At 42.7% G+C, this 26,168-nt stretch overlaps 2 protein-coding genes and 1 pseudogene across 2 annotated transcripts; all 3 read right to left on the bottom strand.

Moving 5' to 3' along the window:
* The window catches only part of LOC102817886, a 44,617-nt pseudogene extending 30,659 nt beyond the window's left edge, over nt 1-13,958 (bottom strand).
* A 39-nt stretch (nt 13,959-13,997) lies between these two features.
* LOC102817506 (leucine-rich repeat-containing protein 37A-like) lies at nt 13,998-16,217 on the bottom strand. Its single transcript, XM_006877769.1, has one exon. It carries the CDS (start codon nt 16,215-16,217, stop codon nt 13,998-14,000), a length of 2,220 nt encoding a protein of 739 aa, XP_006877831.1.
* A 65-nt stretch (nt 16,218-16,282) lies between these two features.
* LOC102817124 (leucine-rich repeat-containing protein 37A3-like) lies at nt 16,283-25,994 on the bottom strand. Its single transcript, XM_006877768.1, has 4 exons — nt 25,871-25,994; nt 18,204-18,428; nt 17,752-18,060; nt 16,283-16,563 (listed from the first exon to the last, which is right to left on the bottom strand). The coding sequence occupies exons 1-4, from the start codon at nt 25,992-25,994 to the stop codon at nt 16,283-16,285; spliced, it is 939 nt and encodes a 312-aa protein (XP_006877830.1).
* Between the last annotated feature and the right edge of the window lie 174 nt (nt 25,995-26,168).

Here is a 26,168-nt window from a genome sequence, read left to right as displayed (position 1 = left end):
ATGCTAATACTAATAAAAAGAAAGCTGGAGTAGCTGTATTAATTTCAGACAAAGCAAATTTCAGAGCACAGAAATTTATGAGATAAAGAACATTATGGGAGTTGCTATCAATGACATGAAACAAAATGTGTATGAATTGTTAAACAGAAAACTGATTTGCTCTATAAATCTTCATCAAATTCACAATAAAAAATTAAAAAAGAAGGGAGGGGTATTATGTAATGATAAAGGGATCAATTCTCTAGACATAACAATCCTTAATATATATGGTCTATAACAAAAGCATCAAAATATGTGAGGCAAAAACTGATAGAACAGCATGAAGAAATAGACAAACCCACTATTACAGCTGGAGACATGAATTTGATGGCGCTGTGGATCAGGTATTGGGGTGCTGACCACAAGGTTGGTGGTTCAAACCCACCAGTTGCTCTGTGGAAGAAAGATGAGGTGGTCTGCACCCGTAAAGATTTATAGTTTCAGAAACCCTGAGGAATGGTTCTACTTTGTCCTATAGGGTTTCTATGAGTCATAATCAACTCAATGGCAGAGAGCTTTGTTTTGTTTTGTTTTGTTTTAAATCAGTAATTTAATAGAGTCAATGTGCAGAAAATCAATAAGGATATACTTGAGCTGAATAGCATTGCACTGCGAACCACAAGGTTCAAACCCACCAGCTGTTCTTTGAAAATCCTGTATGGGGTCGCTATAAATTGTAAGTGACTTAACAACAACAACTAACATTTATACAACAGTTCCTCCAACAACAGCAGAATACACAGTCTTATGTATATTGAAAAGGAATATATGTAAGCTCGAAGGGAAAATTTGCCAAGGTAAACTCCATTCAGGGTCTATATAAAGTGACAAGAAAAGGCAAATGTATAGAGAACAAAGCTTATGGCACTGTGAGCAAATGCGCTGGACTGCAAAGTCAGTTTTAACTGCAGGTCAGTGGTTTAAGCTCACCAGCTGCTCCTCAGAAACCCTATACAGGGTTGCTATGGGTCGGAACTGACTCAACGGCACATAACAACGACAACAGCAATAACCAGGGTCAGGAGGAGTCCTGGTGTGGCGCTATAGGACAAGGACCACAAGATAGGCTTGGACCACAAAGTCCGCAGTTCAAACTCACAAGTTGCTCCTCGGAAACTCAATACAGGGTCCTTATGAGTTGGAACCAGATCAATGGCATTTAGTAACAACAACAACCAGAGCAAGAGGTAGAGAGGGAAATAGTAATGACATCTACACCAAGAAATTTGGAAGACAACTATTTGGCTGAAAGATTGGAAGAGATCAATATTTGTGCCCAGTCTAAAGAGAGGTGACCCAATGGAATGCAGAAATCATTGGACAATATCTTCGATATCCCATGCGAGTAAAGTTTTACTAAAGGTAATACAGAAATGGGTGCAAGCATACATTGACAGAAAACTTCCAGAGGTTCAAGCCGGATTTGGAAGAGGACATGGAACATTGCTGATGTCCAATGGATCTTGGCTAAAAGCAGAGAATACCAGAAGGATGTTTACCTGTGCTTTATTGACTATGCAAAGGCTTTTGATTATGTGGATCATGACAAATATGGACAACAACGTGAAATATGAGTATTCCAGAACACTTAGTTGTGTTAAAAGGTCAGCTTCATCAAATTGTAGCAATTTACCCTTGTTTCCTTTATTTAAAAAATTTTTTTTGTAATCTTCCTCTGACCGAGTTATTATTGAGCCATCAAGGCTATGTCAAAAGATTATTGTCTGCAATTTTAGGTGTTCTTGTGCATCTCCCCTCACTTCATATCAGCTGGATGCTTCACTCTCAGCTCTAGCCCTCTGTGATTATATTCTTGTCCATGGCTCAAGTGTCCACAAGTCTCACCACACTTTGGACCAACCAGCCCTTCCTCTTCTCTCTCTCATCTCCAGGTCAACAGGAGTCAGTGGACTATGATTGAACCTAGCCCATTTCTTCATTGATGACTTTCCCTCTCTTTCTCTCACCAGTAGACCAATGTGGTGGCCAGCAAGCTTACATGCTTTTTTTGTGTGTTCCCTTTGAGTTTCAGTCTTAGAGGGGAGTTTGTCCTGAGGTTACTTGATTGCTAGCCTTGATGTTTTCCTGGCGAAAAGCTTGCTTATTTTTGTAGTAGCCAGTCATGCTGCCCTTTTTGTTTTTCCTGAAGATCTTTCTTTGAAGATGTATCTTCTGTCACTCTAGCTGTTCTAGACTGGTTTGTTTGTCCTTTCTTGTGGGAAAGTCCCACCTCATAAGGTTCTGGATGGGATTCAGGATTCCACCTCAGGTCCTATACTCTGTAAAGGCTTTGCATGAGGCCTATTTTTCTGGGCAAGTTCGAGAATCAGTTATAGGTTGAAGATGGGCTTACAAGTTTTCTCTAATCATGTTTCCCAACATTCCTTTCTAAAATGGACATGTAAGTGTCCAATTTACAATAGTAGGCAAGGGAAACTAATATTCATAAGGCAGTCAAGGATTTTAGTATTATTTACCCTCTTCAAGCTATACTTAAATCCATGTGTTCTAGAGCCCTGTTGTTCCAAGGTTGAGCATGCATCACTATTTACCTCTGTCCTACGTAGGCCATGCAAACCTGTCTCAGTGTTCTCCTATCTATCTTGTTCTTCTGGCTCCTCCCCCTTCTTGTATTACCCTCCCCAACACCCAAACTAAACTCCCCACCTCAACCCCATTGTTATGGTTACCTTATATTCCATTAATTCTTCTCTCCATTTAAGACAGTCTATTTTATCCTGTAATCTACCTGACCTTCCCACCACCTGGATCTCTGTTCCTCTATGTTTACCTTCTTTCACATTGTAATTGTTTTGATCATAGACTGATCTCCTAGATCCTCTGTTCTTATAATTTTATTCTGTTCTTGACTCTTCCAGTTGTTGATTGAGTTCCAGGTGATGCTGCCACGTACAACATTCTCTAGTTGTTGTCTGTTCTTGTTGATTCTCAGTCCACAGAACTTCCTTTAGGATGTTTTTCATCACAGAGTTGGCTTTGGCAAGATCCATTAGCTTCTGTTTATCCTGGAATGTTTTGATTACCCTATCATATTTGATTGACAGCTATGCTGGGTAGAGGATTCTTGGGTGACAGTTTTTTTTCTTCCAGGGTTCTATATATGTCTCTCCATTGCCTTCTTCCCTGCATATTTTCTGTTCAGAGATCTAAACTTAATCTGATTTGCTTGCCATTGTATACACTTCTTTTGCCTTTGTTTACAATTCTCTTTTCCCTGGCTGCTTTCAGGATTCTCTCCTTATCTTTGCATTTGGAGAGCTTGATTCTATGTCTTGGTGATTGTCTTTTAGGGTCTATCCTTCCAGGGGTTTGTTGGGCTTCTTGAATTCTTATCTTTTCACTTTTCAGGATGATAGGAAATTTTTCTTCCACAAGCTCTTCCACTATCTCCTCTGTGGACGTGTGTGATTCTTCCTGTTCCGGAATGCCGATAATTCTTAAGTTATTCCTGTTCATGTTGTCCAACATGAATCTTAGGTCTTCTTCAGATTTTTTTTAATTTATTTAAGGTTTTTATTGTGGATTGAGTGAAAGTTTACAGGGCACATCATCAGTTTCACATTTAACCATTCATATAACTTGTTTCATTACATTGATTATAATCCCCTCCATATACCACCAGTTAACAGTGTTTCTCTCTATCCTCTTTATCCTCTTTAGCTTTTTTTTTTTTTGGGTGGGGGGGTGGCGAAAAACTTTGTCTTTTTGGACTTTACCATCTCGGCTTCTAGGGAAGGTTTTTACATTTATCTGTGGATATCCAGGGCTCATGTACGAGTTCAGAGTTCTGGCACCATCCCCTGAGCCTGCTTGTTCCAGTATTCTGTATTGGTGGTGACGGTGCTCTTTACTGCACTTCCAATTTCTCTGCCATCTTGTTTGTTCTCTAAATATTTGCTTTTAAGTGAAGGAAATCAGTCTGAAAATGTTACATTACTGTATAATTTTAACCATATGACCTTCTAGAAATGCAAAACTAGAGAGACAATACCAAGATCACTGGTTTCAGGTGCTCAGGGGGAGGGAGAGAAGATTCCCAGTAGCCTGGGGCAGTGAAACTGTATGAGATACGATGATGGATTCAGAACATTATGCATTTGCCTAAACCTAGAGGAGTACAAACACTATGAATAAACCCTAAAATGCTGCTGTTGTTGCTAGGTGCTGTTGAGTCAGTTCCACCTCTAGGAACAACAGAATGAAGCACTGCCTGGTTCTACGCTAGCCTCACAATTGCCATTATGTTAGAGCCCATTGTTGCTGCCACTGAATCGATCCATCTCCTTGGGGGGGTCTCCTTTTTTCTCTGACCCTCCACTCCACCAAACATGATGACCTTCTCAGAACTGATCCCTCCTGAGAACATGTCCAAAGTATGAATGATGAAGTCTCACCATCCTCACTTCTAAAGAACATTCTGATTGTATTCCAAGACATTTATTCTTCTTTCAATATTCTTTACCAACTTATTCTACTTTCAATATTCTTTACCAACATCTTAATTTGAATATGTTTATTCTTCTATAGTCTTCTTTATTCATTATTAAACTTTACATGCATATGAGAAGACTGAAAATATCATGACTTGGGTCAGGTGTTCCTTCGTCCTCAAAATGACATCTTTGCTCTTGAACACTTTAAAGAGACTTTTGCAGGAGATTTGCATAATGCAATATATTGTTTGATTTCTTGACTGCTGCTTCCATGAGTGTTTAAAGTGGATCCAAACAAAATGAGGTCTTTGACAAATTCAGTCTTTTCTATGTTTAACAATGATGTTATTTATTGGTCCAATTGTGAGGGTTTTTTTTATATAGAGTTGCACTCTATATTGAGGACTGTAGTCTTTGATCTTCATCAGTAAGTATTTTAAGTCCTCTGCACTTCCAGTAAGCAAGGTTGCATCATCTGCATATTGCAAGTTGTTAATGAGTCTTCCTCCAATTCTGATGCCATGTTCTTCTTCATATAATACAGTTTCTCAGAATATTTGCTTAGCATATAGACTGAATAAGTATGGTGAAAGGATACAACCCTGGGGCACACCTTTCACGATTTTAAACCATTCAGCAGCTCCTTGTTCTGCTTTTTTTCTGACAGAATGTAAACAATATGGACTTTAGTTAGTAATAATGTATCAATATCAGTTCATCAATTGTACCACAGGAATGTAGGGGGCTTATAAGAGAAACAATAAGCAGAGAGTAGTTTGACAACTCTCTGTACTTTTTATACACTTTTTAAATAAACCTACAACTGCTCTAAAAAACAGTAAGTCTGCCAGTTTGTTGTACTGTAGTGGCCTGTGTGTTGCTGTGATGCTGGAAGCTATGCCACCGGTATTTTAAATACCAGCATGAGCATTCATGGTGGACAGCTTTCAATGGAGCTTCCAGACTAAGACAGACTTGGGAGAAGAAGTGGCAGACTACTCCTGAATGTTTAGCCACTGAAAGCCTTATGAATAGCAGTGGAACACTGTCAGATATAGTGCTGGTTGACTGAAACATTATGAATAGCATCAGAATATTGTTATATATAGTGCAAGAAGATGAGCTTCTCAGGCTGAAAGGCACAGATGGAGAAGTGCTGACTTCTCAAAGTAAAGATGACCGTGATGATACAAATGGAGTAAAGCTTTCGGGACCTACAGTTGCTAATGGGGCACAACTCAAAATGAGGAGAATTGGCTGCAATCATCCATTAATACTCAGAACATGGGATGTATAAAGCATGAATCTAGGAAACTTGGAAATTGTCAGAAAGGAAATGGAATGCATAAAGATTGATATCCTAGACATTAGTGAGTTGAGATGGACTGAGATTGGCAATTTCAAATCTGACATGCATATGGTTTACTATGCCAGGAATGACACATTCAAGAGGAAGGGCATAGTATTCATTGTCAAAAAGACCTATCTTGAAGTACAATGTTGTCCATGATTGGATAATATCCATAAATGTACAAAGAAGACCAGCAATTAATACCACTATTATTCAAATTTACCCACCAACCACTAAAGCCAGTGATGATGAAATTGAAGAATTCTACCAGCTTCTTCCCTATCTATACATGGTTGCTATGAGTCAGAACCAACTCAATGGCACTTAACAACAACAACCAATTTCTTCAGTCAGAAAGTGATCAAACATGCAATCGAGATGTATTCATAATTACAGATGATTGCAATGCAAAAGTTGGAAACAAAGAAGAAGGATCAGTAATTGGAAAATATGGGCTTGGTGATAGATTATGATAGACGTGAGAGATTACATGATAGAATTTTGCAAGACCAATGATTATTCATTATAAATACCTTTTTAAAGCGACATAAAAATTGATTATACACATGGACCTCAACAGATGGAATACACAGGAATCAAATTGACTACATCTAAGGGAAGAGACCATAGCAAATCTTAATACTGTCAGCCAAAAGCAGGCCAGAGGCAGACTGTGAAACACACCATCAATTGCTCATATGCAAGTTCCGGCTGAAGCTGAAGAAAATTAAAACAAATTCATGAAAGCCAAAATATGATCTTGAACATATCCCACATGATAGAGACCATCTCAGGAACAGATTTGATGCACTAGACAATAATAACCAAAGACCAGAAGAGTTGTGGGGGGACATCAAAAGCATTAAGGGAGAAAGCAAAAGATCATTTAAAAGACAGGAAAGAAAGAAACAACCAAAATGGATGTCAGAAGAGACTCTGCAACTTGCTTTCCAGTGTAGAGATGATAAAGCAAGTGGAAGAAATGAGAAGTCAAAAAGCTGAACAGGGGCTCTCAAAGAACAGCTCAAGAAGACAAAGTATAATGAAATGTGTCAAGACCTGGAGTTAGAAAACCAAAAGGAAAGAACACACCCAGCATTTCTAAAGTGAAAAAGACTGAAGAAAAAAGTCAAGCCTCAACTTACTATATTAAACTTACAATATAGGTGGTTCAAGCTCACCAGCTGCTCCTTGGAAATCGTATACAGGGTTGTTATGGGTCGGAACTGACTCGACGGCACTTCACAACAACAACAAATAGGGGGAAATATTGAATGCTTCTAAAAGCATCAAAATAAGATGAAAGGTATACACAGAGTCACCGTACCAAAAAGAAATGGTCGATGTTCATTTCAAGAGGTAGCAAATGACCAAGAACTGATGGTACTGAAGGAAGAAGTCCAAGCTGCACTGAAGGCATTGTCGAAAAACAAGGCCCTAGGAATGGAAGAATACAAATGAAGAGATTTCATCAAACTGATGCATCACTGGAAGTGCTCACTCATCTATGCCAAGACTTCAGTCATTTGAATGATAGCTAACTGTCCAACTGATTGGAAGTGCTCCACGTTTGTGCCCATTACAAAGAGAGGTGACCCCAACAGAATGTGGAAATCACCTAACATTATCATTAGCATTATATGCAAGTAAAATTTGCTAAAGATAATTTAAAAATGACTGCAACAGTATATTAACAGGGAATTGTCCGAAGAAGATGAGGAACTAAGGATATCATTGCTGACATCACATGAACCTTGGCTGAAAGCAGAAAGATGTTTACTTGTTCTTTACTGACTATGCAAAGGTTTTTAACTATGACAAGCTATGGATAACATTGCAAAGAATGGATATTCCAGAACAGTTCATTGTGCTCATAAGGAACCTGTACACAGATCAACGGGCAGTCATTAGAACAGAACAAGGGGCTACTGAATGGTTTCTGGAAAGGTGTTCACCAGGGATGAACTGTTTCACCATACTTACTCAGTCTGTATGCTGAGCAAATAATCCAAGAAGTTGGATCATATGAAGAAGAATGGCATCAGGACTGGAGGAGGACTTATTAACAGCCTATGATATGTAGTTGATACAATCTTGCTTGCTGAGCATGCAGAGGACTTAAAATACTTACTAATGCATTTTCAGTACAGGCTTTTTATACAGGCCTTTAGTATGGACTGAAAAGAAAACCAAAATCCCCACAACTGGACCAATAAATAACATCATGACAAATGGAGAAAAGATTGAAGACTTCTCATCAAAGATTTCATTCTGCTTGGATCCACTCATTCAAGCAACAGTCAAGAAATCAAAAAAATGATAAAAAAAAAAAAAAGTGCTCAAAACAAAACAACAACAAAAACCCCACACAATAAATCTGTTCTGCTATATGTAAATATGGATGTAGGCAAATTCATGGAATATGATTTTGAAGGATATACACCAAACTTTGAGACACAGTTCCTTCAGGAGTAGGGGATTAAAGAACAAGAAGTGTTTTCACTATACCTGTTATTTCCATTTTATACACTGAGAATAGAATATTGTATTATATATAAAATGAAAGATAAATTTAAATAGCCTCTTACTTATTTGAACAAGAACTCATCAATCTTCATTTTAAAAATTACCATAAAATTGCAGTAATTGTAACCAATACAGGTTGAGTTGGGAAACAAAGCAAAAAATACCTTTTATTAGAGGTATTGGCCTCAAATTCCTGGACAAGAAGGAGCTTACAATGCACTGTTTTCTGTATTCATATTTAGGGAGTAAATACTCACAGTTTCTCAGTCCAACGGTATGTCGTCCAGATATTTTCATCAATGTAAGAAATAGAATTTCCTTTGAAATCTCTGTGAAGAAACACAGTTCATATCTTTGAATAGGTGGGAATAAGAATGAACAGAGTGAGTAAAAAGAATTGTGGCAACTTTATAGAGAATATTCAAATGCAGAAAATCTCAGCTTTCTAATTTCCAAGCTGTCTTGTGCCAACTTGGCTCAAATAATAATAAAAGAAAAATCCCTGGGAGGGCCCAGGAGGTGGGGAGGTAGGGAAGCAGTGGCACACAAGAAAAGGCTATCTTCTCAGGACCTATACTTCCTATCTGTCCAATTTCTTCTTATCCTTTATCATTATTAACAAATGTCTAGAAAGAAAATTCTTGCCAGGCAACACCACAGCTCTGGCAAAGAGCCCACCATTGAAACCTCTCCTGGAAGGATAGAGGCAATTAGAAATTGTTGTTGTTGCTAAGGGCCGTTGAGTCCATTCTGACTCATAACAACCCTGTATAGGGTTTCCGTGGAGCAGTTGGTGGATTTGAATTGCCTACCTTGTAGTTTGAAGTTCAGTGCTGATCCCACAGCACCACACCAGGAGTTCAATTAGAGATTAGAGGGACTAATGTACCAGTGTGGGAAAGATCTCTTAGACATATTGCTTAGTGAAAAACATGCAAATCACTGAGCAAAAAGTATTATCTCATTAGAAACAAAATGTACATATCAACAGATAGATGTATATAAGTGGGACTTCTGGTGTGGTACTGTAGGATCAGCACTGGACTTCCAACCACAAGGTCAGTGATTCAAACCCACCAGGTGCTCCTCAGAAACCCTATACAAGGTCACTGAGAGTCAGAACTGACTCGCTGGCACTTAACAACAATGTATATAAATATATCTTGAGTCCTGGTATGGCACTGTGGGTTAATGCGCTAGATTGCAAAGTCTGTTTGAGCTGAAAGGTCAGTGGTTCAAACTCACCAACCGTCCCTCAGACCCCTATGTGGGTCACTATGGGTCAGAACCAACTAGACGGCACTTAACAAAAACATGTATATACATGCAGTGGAAAGATAGTAGGATACCTATGAAAATGGTGACGTGGTTATCTTAGCAGTGGGGTGGAGATTGTTGTCAGGCTCTGACGCACACTGATTCTGAGGGGAATTTCACATTTTATCCTATGTGCTTCTGTGACACTTAAAAACATTATTATACCATGGAAATGTATCCAGGAATGACATGTGTTTAAAAACAGTTGCTAAATTCCCGAGGTTCATTCCTAGTCACTAACTCTGTGATAACTTTGAGACTTTAACTTAAACTCTGTTCTCTTCCCTCAGCAACAATTTGCCTAGTCAATTTGTACAATAACCTAGGTGGCATTAGAAATTCAAAGTAGTTATCTTGCCTGTCCATCTACCTGCTGGACATTTCCACTTAACCAGAAGCCTCCTGATTGCTTTATGCTCACCAGTTCTTGAAGTTGAATTCATCTTCCTCAAACTGACTGATGACTAGATTCTCATCTGTGTATTCTACCACCATCATTCTCCAATCATCCAGGACCGAAACTTTGAAGTCAGATTTGAGGTTCTCTCTTTCCTATACCTCCCTTTCCTAAGTCTCTAGTCAATCACCAAGTGCTGTCTCCTCTTTCTTTGTAGTGTTCCCAGGATTCTCTTTCCATTCCTCTTGTTGTTATGTTGTTACGTGCCGTGGAGTCGGTACCAAATCATAGCGACCCTGTACAGGGTTTCCGAGGCTGTACATCTTTACAGGAGGAGAAAGCCTCACCTTTCTTCCATGGAACAGTTGGTAGTTTTGAACTGCTGACCTTCTGGTTCACAGCCCGATTCGTAACCACTACACTACCAGAGTGCCTTTTCCTATTATAACCACTCTAATACAAACCCTTCTCACTTTGCTCCTAGATTTTGCTATAGCATTCTGTTTATTCTACCTGACCCAAACTTTCCTCTCTTGACGGCTCCACACATGGATTCTAAAAGACTTCTGTTTTAAGCATTTCTCTTGCTTGAAAACTTTCAATGGTTCTCCATATCTCATAGTGCATCTTTCAAATCTCTATACTTGATATTCAAAGTTTTTACAAAACCTGCCTTTCATTGCTTCCTAACCTTATTATTTACAGCTAAACTGGTCTACTAAGTCCTGAGGATTACTGGAGCCATGTCTTTACCTAGGCTGTTCTCCCCGTTTTTCTGTATTTAGCAACTTTTCATCTAGGATCAGCACTGGACTGCTAACCACAAGGTCGGCAGCTGCTCCTCAGAACTTAACTCTATAGCACTCAACATTAGTCACTCTTCACACTAAAGCTTTATCTTGACCATGCAGCTTTCTCTGACCTCTACATGCCAGTGATTGTTTATTCTGGTGAATTATAGCACCTCTGGGCTGCAACTTTTAGGACTTAATTATATGCCACTGCCTTTTTCAGGTATATTCCCTTTCTCCCATTTATCATTGTTCTGTTTCCAAGCTAATGTCTTATACTCAGTGGATCTCACAGTATTTAGCTCTGGATTAAACACAACATGGGTGCTATGTGAAAGTCAGGGACAAAGCTGAGGTTTGGACATAACTGAGGGGTATAATAACAACAGCTAACATTTACATATATGCTATGCATTGAGATAAATGCTTCACATTTGTGAACTCATTTAAATCTCAAAACAATCCTGAAACAATAACTTTACAGATGAGGAAACTGAGTCACAGAGGTGGGTTCAAATCCAGACAGTTTGGCTTTAGAATCTCTTCTTTTAACCATCCTGTTGTATTATCATTAGTGAAACGGGAAAAGAGACATGATCTTGTGAAAAGGATAGAGTAAAATTGAGGTGAGAGCAGAGGGTAAGGCATGAAATTGTGAAACAACAGACACGAGCCACAACAGCCTCCACTAGCTAGAGACCAGAACTAGATAGGACCCATCTACCACTACCGAGCACTCTTATTAGGATCCTGGTCCAAGGTTTTGGATAGACCTATAAAGTGTACAGTAATATCTATGGAGAATGTGTTCCCCAGAACAAACAAACATTGGGCAAAAGGGAAGAATTTGCTCAGAACCCAAGTATAGAAGGCAGGAAGGGGCAGGACAGATGGGTGAATGGAAACAGGGGGACCCAGAGAGGAAGTGTGCTTTATTACACTGAGCTGATTGCTACTAATGTCATGAAACAAAATGTATATATATATATATATATATATTGTTTAATGAGAAACTAACTGATTCTGTAAAATTTCACTCAAACTACACAATAAAATGTTTTTTAAAAAGGGCAAAGAAAATTTCACTCAAACTACACAATAAAATGTTTTTTAAAAAGGGCAAAGAAAAATAATAAGGGCAATCGTAAGTAAAAGACCAGAAAGATGGGCACACTAGTAAGGAGAAGAATGAAGATAAGGCAAAATTGACATACAAAAGGCAAAAAAAAAAACTGGGTTGAGAAGACAAGGAAGCCCAGAAAGACCTCAAGAAAACAGCTGTTAAGTCAAGCCAGGTGTAGAGAATAAATGAGAGAAAATCATTCTTACAAGACAGTGAAGGTGCCATTGTACGTGTTGGGCTCTGGCACAGGCACTCTGTGGAGCCTCTTCTCTGGGCGGAGGCCTGTACAGGACAGTGTCTCATTTTGGCAGATACATAGCTCACATATGTTAATATTCATTCTATTGGTGCCACTCTGTTCCTGTTGCATAGTTAAAGCCATTTGTGTCCCTTTTTGGGTGTGATGTAAAACAGCATTCTGTTCTTGTTGCTTAGTTGAAGTCATTTGTGCCCCTTTTGGGGTGTGATATATAATGGCATTCTGTTCTTGTTGCTCAGTTAGAGCAACCCTTTCTGGGGTGTAATTTACAGAATGCGCCAATACATGCTGAGTCGCTGGGGAGGAAATAATTGCCTCAGATGGTTGCTGAGTTATAGTCAGCTCTAGATTCAATGGTTGAACTGTAACTTGCTTTGGAGGAGGTGTGGTTGTCTGCAGGGCTGTAGAACGTTCGGTCTTCATAGTGGGTTCTGGAGGTATGGTAAGCTCTAAATCCAAAGGTTGAACTGTAACTTGCTTTGGAGGAGATGTGGTCTTCTGCAGGGCTGTAGAATGTTCGACCTCCATAGTGGGTTCTGGAGGTATGGTTAGCTCTAAATCCAAAGGTTGAACTGTACCCTGCTTTGGAGGAAGTGTGGTCTTCTGCATGGCTGTAGAGTATTTGACCTCCATAGTGGGCCCTGGAGAGATGGTAAGCTCTAGATTCAAAGGCTGAGCTGTAACTTGCTTTGGAGGAGCTGTGGTCTTCTGCAGGGTTGTAGAATGTTTGACTTCTATTGTGGGTTCTGGAGACATGGTAAGCTCTAGATCTAAAGATTGACCTGTAGCTGTCTTTGGAGAAGGAGCTGTGGTCTTCTGCAGGGCTGTAGAATGTTTGACTTCTATTGTGGGTTCTGGAGACACGGTAAGCTCTAGATCTAAAGATTGACCTGTAGCTGTGGTCTTCTGCAGGGCTGTAGAATGCTGCACTTCTGTAAGGAGCTCTGGAGATACAGTAAACTCCAAATCCAAAGGCTGAATGGTGACTTGCTGTGGAGGAAGTGTGGTCATCTGCAGGGCTGTAGAATGTTCAATCTTTGTAGTGAATTCAGGAGTTATGGTAAGTTCCAGGTCAGAAGGTTGAACTGTAATTTTAGTCAGATTTGGATGCTGAGCCTGAACCTGGTCTGGAGGTGGAAATGTTACCTCAGGGTTCTCAGGAGAAGCTGTCGTCTCCATAGTGGGTTCTGGAGTTATGGTAAGCTCCAGGTTCACAGGCTTAACTGTGATGTTTGGTAAGTTTGAATGCTGAGCTTGACTTTGACCTGTAGGTGGAACTGCCACCTCATGATACACTGGAAATTGAGTTAAAACTTCCTCAGGTGGCTCTGGAGGCTGAGTTGGGGTCTCTTGACTGGTTTGAGAAGGTTCAGCCTCAGTTTTGTATTCTGGAGATATGGTAAGCTCAAGGTCCGCAGGTTTAGCTGTGACACTGGCCACGTTTGAATGCTGAACTTTATCTTGACTTATAGGTGGATCTGTCACATCATAATGTGCTGAATGTTGAGCTACAAAACCCTTAGGAGGTTTTGGAGGCTGACTTAGAGTTTCCTGCTTGGTTGGAGTAGACTCAACCTCTGTATTGGGTTCTGAAGTTATGGTAAGCTCCAGGTCTACAGGTTTAATGGTAACATTGGGTAAGTTTGAGTGCTTAGCTTGATTCTGACCTGCCAGTGTTGTTGGAGAAAGTTCAACCTCCATATTGGGTTCTGGAGTTATAGTAATCTCCAAGTCCAGTGGTTAAACTGTGACTTCAGTCAGGTTTGGCTGCTGAGCCTGAACCTGCTCTGAATGTACAAGTGTCACCTCAGGACAATTTGGAGGAGTTATAGTTTTCTGTGGGGTTGTAGAATGCTCAACTTCCATAGTGTGTTCTGGGGTTATGGTAAGCTCCAGGTCAATATGTTGAGCTGTGACGCTGGGTAGGCTTAAGTATTGAGCTTGATATTGGCCTGTTGGTGGAATTGTCACCTCATCGAACACTGGATGTTGAGCCACACCCTCCTTAGGAGGTTCCAGAGGTTGAGCTGGGGTCCACTGTTGGGTTGTCAAAGATTCCACCATCTCAGTAGGCTCTGAAGACTGTGTTGGAGATTCCTGCTGGATTGAAGATTCCACCTCATTAGCAGACATAGGAGGCTGATATGGAGTCTCCTGCTGGACTGCAGAAGGCACCATCTCTTTATGGGGCTCTGAAGGATGCACTTGTACCTCCTGCTGGGTTGGAGAAGGCACAGCCTCCTTAGAGGGCTCAGGAACCTGAGGTGGGACTTCCTGCAGGGATGGAGAAGGCTCTATTTCACCTGACGGTGAAACTGGGACTTCTTGCTGGATTGAAGAAGGTTCAACCACTTTAGGGGGTTCTGCAGGCAGGGCAGAGGCTGCCTGTTGGGCTAGAGATGGTGGGTTATTCTCAGAGGACTCTGGAGGTAGAGCTGGAGACTCCATCTGGACTGGAGAAGGTTCTATCTCCTTAGGGGGTTCTGGAGGTGCAGTTGGCATCTCCTGCTCTGCATTTGCAGGGGGCTCTTTAAATGGAGTAGGTGTTTCCTGCTGGACTAGAGAAAGTTGGCCTACTAATTCAGGGGGCTGTGGAGGTGGATTGGAGACCTCCTGCTGTACTGGATATGGTGTCCCGTTAGGTAGTTCTGGAGACTGAGGTGGAATCTCCTGAGTAGGAGAAAGCCCAACTTCTTTAGGAGGCTCTGTAGGCTGAAATAGGATCTCCTGTTGAGTTGAAGAAGGTTCGACCTGCATAGGGGACTCAGGAGCCTGAGTTTCAACTCCCTGCTGGAGTGGAGAAGGTTCAATTTCCTTAGGGGGCCCTGGAGGCTGAGATGGGATCTCCTGCTGAGTTGAAGAAGCTTCTACCAGCATAGGTGGTCCAGGAGACTGAGTGGAGAATCCCTGCTGGACTGGAGAAGGTTCAACTTCCTTAAGGGGCTCTAGAAGCTGAGATGAGGCCTCTTGCTGGGTTGGAGAAGGTTCTATCTGCATAGGAGGCTCAGGAGACTGAACAGAGCTCTCTTGGGCTAGAGAAGGCTCAACATCCTTATGGGGGGCTGGATGCTGAGATGGGGCCTCTTGCTGAATTGGAGATGGTTCTGTCTGCATAAGAGGCTCAGGAGATTGAGTTGGGGCCTCCTGCTGGCCTGGAGAAGGCTCGATTTCCTTAGGGGGCTCAGGAGACTGAGCTGGGGCCTCCTGCTGGGCTGGAGAAATCTCTGCCTGCACAGGGGATTCTGGAGGTTGAGCTAGCACCTCTTGCTGAGCTGAAGAAGGGTTTACTTCCTCAAAGTGTTCTGGAGGCTGAACTGAGGCTTCCTGATGGAATAGAGAAGGTTCAACTGGAGGTTGGGATGAAGCCTCTAGCTGGCTTGGGGAAGGTCCTGCCTCTGTAGTGGGTTGTGAAGTTATTGTAAGCTCCAGATCCAGATGTTTAACTGTGGTTTGGGGCACTGTTGGATACTGAGCTTCATTCTGACCTATAGGTAAAACTGTTGCTGCATGATCCCCTGGATGTTGAGTTACCACCTCTGTAGGAGGCTCTGAAGTCTCAGGTGGGGTCTCCTGCATGTTTGGAGGAGGTTCATCCTCCTCAGGTTCCTCTGGAAGATGGACTGTGGCTTCTTGCTGGCCTGAAGTAAGTTGGACCTCTTCAGTGGGATCTGCAGGCTTTGTTGGGCCCTCCTCCTGGACTGGAGAAGGTTCAACCTTCTCAGTGGACTCTGGAGTCTGTGATGACTCTTCTTGCTGGTTTGGAGAAGGTTCATCCTCTGTAGGATGCTCTGGAGTTTGAGTTGGGGCCACCAGCTGGCTTGGAATAGGTTCAATCTCATCAAGGAGCTCTGGAGATTGAGTTGTGGTTTCCTGCTGGACTGGTGGTGGAACCTCTGTAGTGGCTTCTGAAGTTATGGTAAACTCCAGATCCAGAGGTTTAACTGTGACATTGGGCAACATTAGATGCTGAGCTTCACATTGTCCTGGAGGTAAAACCATCACCTCATGATGGACTCCTGGTTGATTTAAAACCTCTTTAGGGGGATCTGGAGGTAGTGATAGGTCCTCCAGCTGGGTAAGAGAAGGTTCATCCGTCTTAATGGGATCTGGGGGTTGTGTTGCATTGATGAATGTGCAACCTCCTCAGAGAGTTCTGAAGGCTGAGCTGGGTCCTCCTGCTGGATTGGAGAAGTTTCATCCTCCTTATTGAGCTCGGTAAGTTGTGGTGGGTCCTCCTGCTCAATTAGAGAATGCTGGGAACCATCAGCAGGATCTGGGTCCTCTTGCAGGGTTGAAGATTCGATCTCTTTAGGTGGATATGGAGGTTGAGCTAGGATTTGCCCCTCAATTGAAAAAAGTCCAGTCTCCTCAGGGGACTCTGGAGGCTGAATCGGGGCATCTCATTGTGTTGGAGAATGTTCTACCACAGGTTTAACTGATACTTGAGGCAGGACTGAATGCTGAATTTGTGGAGGATCTAGAGGTTGACATGTCACTTCATCATGCAATGAAGGTAGAGTTAAAACCTCCCTTTGGGACTCTGGTTTCTGAGCTAGGTCCTCCTGATGGGTTGGAGGTTTGACCTCTTCAGGAGGATGAACTGGAGGAGGCTGAACATTTTCCTGAGTCTTTGACGACTGAACTGGAGACTCCTGTTTCTTTGCCAATTTCCCCTTCTCAGAAGGAGTCTCTGGAGGTTGAGGTGGGACATCAAGCTGGATTGGACATGAATGAGCCTCCTTAGTGGGTTCTGGAGTTAAGGTAAGCTGCAGATCAACAGGCTTAACTGTAACATTGGACAAGTTTGAAAGATGAGTCTGAGTTGGGGCCTCCTTCTGAGCTGGAGAAGGTTCCACCTCTTCAGGGAGTTTTACAGGCTGATGTGCGCCCCCTTGCTGCACTGGAGAAGCCTGAACAGGGGCCTCCTCCTGGGTTGGAGAAGGTATGATTTCCTCAGAGGGCTTTGAAGGTTTCGCTGGCAATTCCTGCTGAGTCTGAGAAGGTGCAATACCCTCAGAGGGCTTTGAAGACTGTGCTGGGGCCTCATGCTGTGATGGAGGTTTAACCTGAGGAGGTTCAGGAGGTTGTGCTGAGGTTTCCTGCTGGACTGGAGGTTTAATGTCCTCAGGGAGCTCTGCGGGTAAACCTGGGACTCTATGCTGGGTTGGATGTTTAGCCTCCTGGGGAGGCTTTGGAGGCTGTGCTAGGATTTCCTGATGAATTTGAGAAGGTTCAACCTCCTCAATGGGCTCTGCAGGCTGAACTGGTGCCTCCTGTTGGGTCGGAGGTTTAACCTCCTGGGGAAGATTTGATGGCTGTGCTGGGGTTTCCTGTTGGACTGGAGGTTTGACTTTCTCATGGGGACCTGGAAACAAAGCTGGAGCCTCCTGCTGGACTGGAGTTTCACTCTCCTTAGGGAGCTCTGGAGGTGCAGCTGGGGCCTCTTGCTCTGTTGAAGGAGGTTTAATTTCTTCAGGGAGACTTAGAGTCTCACCTGGAAACTCCTGGTGACTTGCAGAAGGTTCTATAACCTCAGATGGTTTTGGAGGCTCTGCTGGAACTTCCTGCAGCACTGGAGAAAGTTCTACTTCCTCAGGGAGCTCTGCAAGTAGAACAACAGCCGCCTGCTCAGTTGGAGATTTGAACTCTTGGGGAAGCCGAGGAGCCTGTGCAGCAGCTTCTTGGTGGACTGGAGAAGGTTCCACTTCTTCAGGAAGCTCTGGAGGGGGAGCTGGGGCCTCTAGCTGGACTGGAGAAGGTTCAATCTCCTCAAGGTGTTCTAGAGCTGCACCCAGGGGTTCTCCTGTTGGCCAGGAGAAGTTTCCACCTCCTCAGAGGGCTTTGAAGGTTGGGTTGGGGCCTCATGCTGTGTTGGAAAAGGTCCAAACTCCTCAGGGGGCTCTGAAGCCTGAGATGGAGCCTCCTGCTGCCCTGGAGAAGGCTCACCCTCTTGTGGAGACATTGGAGGCTGTGTTGGGGCTTCCTGCAGGACTGGAGAAGGTTCAAACTCCTCAGAGAGCTTAGGAGGGTGAGCTGGAGCCTCCTGCTGGGTTGGAGAAGGTCCCACCTCCACAGATGGCTTAGGAGGGTGACCTGGAACCTCCTGCTGGGCTGGAGAAGGTCCCACCTCCTCAGAGAGTTTTGGAGGGTAAGCTGGAAACTTCTGCTGGACTGGAAAAAGCCCCACCTCCACAGAGGACTTTGGAGGGTGAGATGGAACGTCCTGCTTGACTGGAAAAGGTCCCACCTGATTCTGATCCCAGTCTAGCACAGGACCCACCTCTGATGTGGAGTTAGGTGGTCATTAAGATCCTGATGTGTGCCAGAAAACTGGTCTGGCATTGGGGGTGGCTCAAAAGCGGAATCCATGTCCAAAGCCTCAGTTAATTCCTGAGGCTGGGCTAGCATCTGGGCTGGAGCGGGAGGATCCATGTAGTCAGAGCCCTCTGGCTCAGGCAAGGATATAAATTTGAGGGGCGATTTGGGTAGGTGATCAGGGGAGTGCGAAGACCAGGGTTCAGTCAGGTCCCGGCCCCACTCTGGGAGCGGGGCAGCCAGGACCAGCAGCCAAAGGGGTTGCAGCGCCAATAGGAGCTGCCGGGACCAGACGCACTGTCAGGACATGACACGGGAGGCTCCCGGTGCAGCGACCCAGGCAAATGAAGCACCACCGGCGCTGCGCCCGAAGCGGGAGCCCAACCTTTATGACAGCCCTTGATGATGCACGCGCACCTTAGCAACCGCGTGCCCCTCCCATGCCGCGTGCCCCATCCTTTATTTATGACACCTTTGTTTACGCACCACCTTTATTAACTCAGAGGTCGGTTCCATGCCACTATGGCCAGCCCTTTTCCTAGAATCACCAGATCCCAAGCTTCCCTTCCTTAGAAGATGAGGCAGGGTTTCATATCCCCCACCCTCACAGCAAGGCAGGATTAGGACTTCTGTCCCCACCTCAGCCCTCAGGCTCCAGCTTCACCAGCTTCTAGGCATATACTCGAAAGTGCTAGTCCGTTTCTGGCAGCCAGAACTCTTCCACCTCCAAATTCAACCCCAGACCTTCTTCCTCATCTTGGCCATACTGCTTCCAAGAAAAGTAACTGACCCGTAAAACGAGAGCTGTTTTGGGGCATCAACACCCAGACATTAAAGTGATTCCAAAAGGTTGCTATTTCCTCTAAACTCTCCTCTCCTCTTTGTTCCATATGTATTAACTCACCACTGTGTTAGGTAGGGGACCACTACTCCGCGGGAGAAAGATGAGGCTTCCTGCTCCCGGAAAGATTTACAGCCTCCGAAACCCTGTACAGTGTCGCTATGAGTCGGAATCGACTCCATGGCACATAACCCCACCACCACCACTACTCAGTGATGATACCAAACTTTCTGGAGGAGGCTTAGAGAAAGAGCAGTTTGGTCTGAGAGGGTTTGAATCCCAATACAAAGCATTTCACGTTGGCATGGTAAAACTAGCCCCATCTCACCCTGTTTCATTCATCACAGTCACACATCTAGAAAAAATATCCCAACTTTTCGGAGGTCCACCTTTGTAGCTTTGTGGACATGGAGAAGGATGTCAAAGTAGCTAGCATGTTAATGACTTCTTGAAATACTACTAAAACCACACCCACTTGTTTATAATATTTTCTTTACCGAGGGGGTTTCAGAGAGTTCATGGAAAAATTCCATTATCTTTTCATTCAATTTTTAAAATGAACTTTTTGAAGCATCTTCTTATTTTCTAGTACAGCCTCTAGCATATACACTTTCTTCAAGGGGGGAGGGGGCACGCTTCATCATCTCATTCCCAGTGTCTAGCATATGTGTTCAGTCCTATAGCGTGGCTACAGGGCAGTGGGAAGCATATATATGAGTTGACACATAGTAATGGTTTTCAAATGAAACTGACTCCAAGATGGCTTCATAAGGATAGGCCTTTTGCTTTAAGAGGCTTCAGAAGCAGTGATGCCTGAGATGGAGGCTGAGACGATGATGTGGAGAGATGGAGCAGCTGGAGACTTTAGACTCAGAGAGGGAGAGGGGCTGTGTGCTGACGACTGGAGGAGGGGGGGGAGTCTTATAGCGTATACCCTTTGGTTGGGCGATGATGCATGGAGGGGATTGTAACCATGGCAATGAAAAGACATACAATAGGATGAATGTAAAATAATGTTCTCCCATGTAAACTATCACATAATTCATAATAAAACATTTTTAAAAAAGAGGCTTCATAAATCTTTAGCACCAATATTGAATCTTATATTCAACAGGAGCTAGAATTCTTATAGCACAGTTGGAAAAGCCTGAAGTTCCCTTGACTGGATTTTATTTAAATTAATGAAAACAATTATTTTACATGGAAAAATCAAGCACTTTCTCAGAAGAGAACAACCTTCTCTTTTTCTACCTTCTTCCCTTCAAAACAACACACTTTGCAACTGTGGGGTGAATTAAGTAATCAAACATCCAGCAACTCAGTGAAGCTCCCATTGATCCAGGTTAACAAAACACAACTTTCTGCTCCCAACTTCATTGATATTATCATTATTATTAAAGAAAAGAATCCTAGTTAACAAAGTTTCTTTTAGATATGATCCTGGCGGATTAATGCTTAATTTAGGCAATAGATTTATTACAAAAAGTTCCTTCAGGATACCATTTCATTTTCATATAAGACATGAGGTTCTGAGATCTAGGCAATACACTTTATTTGTAAGGCACAACAGTTTTCAAGAGTTATAGAACATTCACACTTTCAGCCATAGTTCTTTAGTTCCCCAACCCCTGGGATCCTGTTTGAGGGAAGTTCGAAAAGGCCTGGTTTAAGCAGCCTCCCATTCTTAAGCCCTAAAGAAGAAGAATGACCTCTTAAGGGGTTAAGACCTCTTTAGGTCTGTCCACAGCTGCCTGAGTGCTCTAATGCTTCTCAATCCTGCTCTCCAAACTTTAGATAAAGAATCAGAGTCAAGGGCCAAGGCTTCAGGAAAAGCCCTAGGAATGACTTGCCCTGAAAAGCAGTTTCAGAGTTTCATGGTCTCATAAGACTGACAACTTTCTGTGAGTGTCTGAGTTCTCTCAATCCTACTGGTTGTTTGGAATGATGGCCACACTAGCTATGCATCTCCACATATATGAGTGAACTCCTGGAGTTCTTCCTCGGTTCTGGAATATATGATTTCCTCACTGGGTATATACTCCACAGCTATTTTACCACTTTCTGAAATAAAATGAACAAAGAATAATTCAAAATTATTGTTTTAAAACTTGTTGCATAAAAAAACAAAACAACCAACTGCTTGTAACTGCTACCAATTTGGTTAGCCAGCCTTTGAGTTAGCAGCCAACCATTTGTAACACCCTATGACTCCACATACAATGGTTGTTGTTGTTAAGTGTCATCGAGTTGGTTCCAAATCATAGCCAATCTATATAGGGTTTCCAAGACTGCAAATCTTTGCAGGTGCAGAAATGTTCATCTTTCTCCTGACATACAATGGTTGTTGTTGTTGTTGTTGTTAAGTGCCGTTGAGTTGGTTTTGACCCATAGCGACCCTGAATAGGGTTTCCAAGGAGGCTGGTGAGCTTGAAGCACCAACCTTGCTGTTCAAACCGACTTTGCAGTCCAGAGCAGTACCCCACAGTGCCATACCAGGACTCCGCACAATGGCAGCACTTAATAACAAGGCATTCTTGTGATTCCTAAGGAGCCCTGGTCCTTAGTGGCACTGTGGGTTAGGCACTGGACTGCAAACTCAGAGGCTGGTGGTTCCAACCCACCAGCTGCCCTGCAGGAGAAAGATAAGACTGTCTGCTCCTGTAAAGATTTAGTCTTGGAAACCACATACAAGGTTGACAGCAGTGGCTGGCAGGCTTTTGATCCCTAAAAGAAGATGGTAAGAGCACTTTTCCTTGAAGTTTCCTCATCTCATACTTCAGTTTTAATCATCAAAACTCGTTTAAGGGTATATATTATCAACTGTGTTTGGTTCAAAGAACTATACAATATTAGAAGTAGAAACTGATTTAGGAATCATGACAGGAAATAAAAGCTGTAGGAACAAAAATGTTTAATCAAAATATGATTAAAATAGCAAGACATTGGGAGGGGGGTCAACGTGAGTTGAAAATTGGGAAAAAGACCACTGAGCTATAGTGGCAGTGGTGGTGGTTGTGTGTTGTGGAGTTGGTTCTGACTATTGCAACCCCATTCAGGGTATCTGAGGCTACATCTCTTTATGGGAGCAGAAAGCCTCATCTTTCTTTCATTGATTGACTGGTACATTTGAACTGTTGGCCTTGCAGTTAGCAGTCCAACTTGTTATTACTAGGCTACCTTTGGGCTATCGTTGTTGTTGTTAAGTGCTGTTGAGTCAGTTCTGACCTATAGCGCCCCTTTATAGGGTTTCTAAGGAGTGACTGGTGGGCTTGAACTGCCGACTTTGTGGTTCAAACGACTTTGCAGTCGTTTGCACATTAACCCACAGCGCCACAGCAGGACTATAGTAGATATTTCATATTAGAGGCAAGAAGCAAACGTCTAACTCCTTGGGAACCAATATTCCAGTAAATACAATGAACAAAACTTTGGACAAAAAAATGAACATTTGCACATTTTGCTGTTGTTAGCTGCCATCGAGTTTATTCTAACTCATGGGTGACTCCATGTATTATAGAGTAGAACTGTGCCCCATTGGGTTTCTTGGCTACAATCTTAATGGAAGCCAACTACAAAGCTTCCAATTTACCACCAGGTTAGCAGTTGGAGTCCTAGTGTGGTGCTGTACAATAAGCACCAGCTTGCTAACTGCAAGCCCATCAGTCTCAGAACCCTATACTAGGTCTCTATGAGTCGGAACTGGCTCCATGGCATTAATTAGTACTAGTACAGGTTAGCAATAGAATACTAACCATTGGCACCACCTAGGGGCCTCTATTGGCCTAAACTGAATCCATGTACATCAAAGACAATATAACTTCCCATCGAGGCAAACATGAGCCACAAGCTTTTAGGTTTGAGTTTGTGACAAGGAATATTTCTTCAGTCCATTGTTGTTAGTTGCTGTGGAGTCGGTTCCGGTATCTGGTGACCCTACATGTGCAGAGTACAGCTGCTCCATAGGACTTTCAAAGCTGTGACATTTTGAAAGCAGATCTGTAGGCTTGTCTTCCGAGGCACCAGGGGGTGGGTCCGAACAGACCTTTTGGCTAATGCTTAACCTTCTGCATTACTCAGGGACTTCTCAGCATATATGTTGTTGTTCAGTGCCGTACTCAGTTCTGACTCATAGTGACCCTGTATAGAGTTTCCAAGGACTGGCTGGTGGACTTGAACCACTGACCTTGTGGTTAGCAGTCCAGTGTTTCTCAACGCCACCATTAAGGAGATGTAAGCAAGCCAGTCATTTGGTTTGTTTTTTCCAGGTTGTTACTCGGAGTTTCCAGTTGATGGAGATTGTACTTTGTGACCAGGGAAGCCAGACTCACTGGCCAGGCTGGAAAGCAGAGTCCAATCTAGGGCCATCTCTTACACATAAGGCTCTCTGATAATTTTGTTAGGGTTTCTGGGTCTCTATGCCTGCAGGACTATGATGTAGGGGAGCAATTCTGTTCAAGGACTCTCTGCTAATCATAGTTTCCTTTGGGCATTGTCTGTAACATTGAGCCCACTGAAGAAATCCACAGGAAAGCACAGTCAATGCCATCCAACAACATGACCACTTGAAAGAGTATGTGCAGACTCCTAAGAATGCAGCTTATTATTGTATCAGTGTTATTCACTCAGTCAAATAAAAATTCTTGATTCAGAGAAGATAGTCTGGTACTCTCTTATAGGAGAACAACAATGACAATAACACGAGTTGACATATTTTGCCTGCTTACAGTATAGCAGGCAGAGTTCTAAATTCTATTCATTCATCTCATTTCTTCTAACAATAACCCCATGAGGTAGGTTGCACTACTAATCCTGTTTTCCAGATGACGAAATGGCAGCTTGGTGGTGGTGGTGATGACAGATTAAATATTTTCTAATCTCTCTGGCTATAAAACCTAAAAATGCATTAGCAATTGAAGAGACAGAGCTAGGACTCAAATCTAGGTGTCTAAACTTATAATCATGCTAATCTGCATGATAGGCAATTGAGAAAGAAGATCTGAATCAAACACTTATTCTCTGTATGAACCAAGGCAGGTCATTCTGCACCTATAAATAGGTTCAGTCATATTTGCTGTTACTTTTCTCACAGATGTCATGAAGAACAAGTTGGAGACTGTTGCTGTCAACCAGTTTGGTAAAGAATAATCTAGAGTGCTTTAGATATCCAAAAATGCCTCCAATTCACTTTTCAAAATGAGTTAACTTCTCATTGAAATTGAATGCCTCTGAGATCATCAAGAAAGTCTTACCTAAAACCACGATCAACAGTTTCTGGAATGCATCTGAGAAAGCCTTTTGAATGGCAAGCTACTGGGTTAACTTCCGTTTCATAAGGAACGATAATGGTTCTGAATTCAACCCAAACAAATGGATTTAGAATTATTTTCTGAATGATCATCTTTATGTCATATGTTTAAAACAATTAAAACATAACCATTATTCTTAGATGGTGATCATCTTGATTAAGGGCAAGCATCGCTCAGTTCTGTCATAGGTATACCCCAGAAGGTAGACACAATTTTACTGGCTACTCTATTCCAGAAGTCCCTGAAGCACTAGAAAGGTAGATACAGTCCAGGAACTTGCCACAAATCTCACATCCCACAGAAATTTCAAACTGACAAGGTGAAGCTACACTCTAACAGCCCTACTGTCTGCCCATGTCTCAAGGCTGGAATCACACACTGAGAAAGGTTTGGTGGCAAGGCAGATGATCTGGCGTCTCCCTGGGTATCACCAACAGCGTCTCCCTGGGTATCACAAACAGTAGCCACTCACCAACAGCTCTGCTCACTTAAAACCCTAAGATTGAGTATCTTGCATTCTAGGAAAAAACTCTGTACCAGCCGAACTTGACTCTATTTTTATTCATGACCCTCCATGAGGAAGCAAAGGACTGAACATATACATGAGAGCTGATTTAGAGCTTTAGATGGTGGTTTTGCTGGGATAACTGAGGCCTACAAGAGATCTGTATTTGAAGGACTTGCTTTTGCTGTTGTTAAATGCCATCTAGTCAGTTCTGATCCCCAGTGACCCTGAATAGGGCTTCTAAGGCTGTAAATCTTTTCAGGAGCAGAAAGCCTCATCTTTCCCCTTGGAGTCACTGGTGGGCTCAAACTGCTGACCTTGTGGTTAGCAGTCCAGTGCTTAATAATGCTCCCAATCAAAGGGTTACTTCAACATAAAGCAAGTCCTTAATCCAATGTTGGAAAACAGCATTACCTTCAGTTTAAACTTTTTTGGCAGGTTGCAGGGCTCAAATTTCAAAGTGAAAGGTTCTATTTGGTATTATTACCTAGGGATTAGGGTAAAAATCTATATTGTAAGGCACAAAGACTCTTCTTTACAATACAGATTGTAATTTAGCAAGAGGAGGCCTGATACTGCATCTGAAAGGAGTTCTAAATGGAAACCCTTTTCCTGCCCTCACTGTTATCCCCACATGGAAACAGACCTTCCTCCTGCTTATCCACAGGCCCCTCAGCTATGCCAATGACAGGACTCCTGCACTCATAGGCTGGCAACACCACCTCTAGAGCACAGAAGAACTTCAGGTTTTGCTTCTGAGCTGCTACCATGATATCTTCCTTCTCCCTTTCATCAAGGTCAGAAAGATCCTGAAGCTGTGAGGATTTGCATTAAAGATTCTTCTTAGATATCAAAGGAGACTTCAAAACCTTTTATGAGAACATTAACACATTTTATTTTATTATGAAAAATAAAAAGTAAACTCTAGCAATCCCAGCTCAGAG

Source organism: Chrysochloris asiatica, unplaced genomic scaffold (assembly GCF_000296735.1).
Source record: "Chrysochloris asiatica unplaced genomic scaffold, ChrAsi1.0 scaffold00594, whole genome shotgun sequence".
In the NCBI taxonomy this organism is placed as follows: Eukaryota; Metazoa; Chordata; class Mammalia; order Afrosoricida; family Chrysochloridae; genus Chrysochloris; species Chrysochloris asiatica.
This window is presented reverse-complemented; position numbering and strand designations above follow the sequence as displayed.

Bases quoted from the DNA above. Each gene is read 5' to 3' on its own strand.
- LOC102817506 (XM_006877769.1), bottom strand. From the start codon at position 16,217: ATGTTGCCCAATGTCACAGTTAAACCTCTGGATCTGGAGTTTACCATA.
- LOC102817124 (XM_006877768.1), bottom strand. From the start codon at position 25,994: ATGGTAGCAGCTCAGAAGCAAAACCTGAAGTTCTTCTGTGCTCTAGAG. The intron at 18,429-25,870 runs GTCTGTTTCCAT...GGCTTTTTCCAG, and splicing joins TGTGGATAAGCAGGAGGAAG to TCCAGCAGAAGTTTCCAGCT. The intron at 18,061-18,203 runs GTGAGCCTTCTC...CCTGGCCAACAG, and splicing joins TCCAATGTCTCCACAAGAGG to GAGAACCCCTGGGTGCAGCT.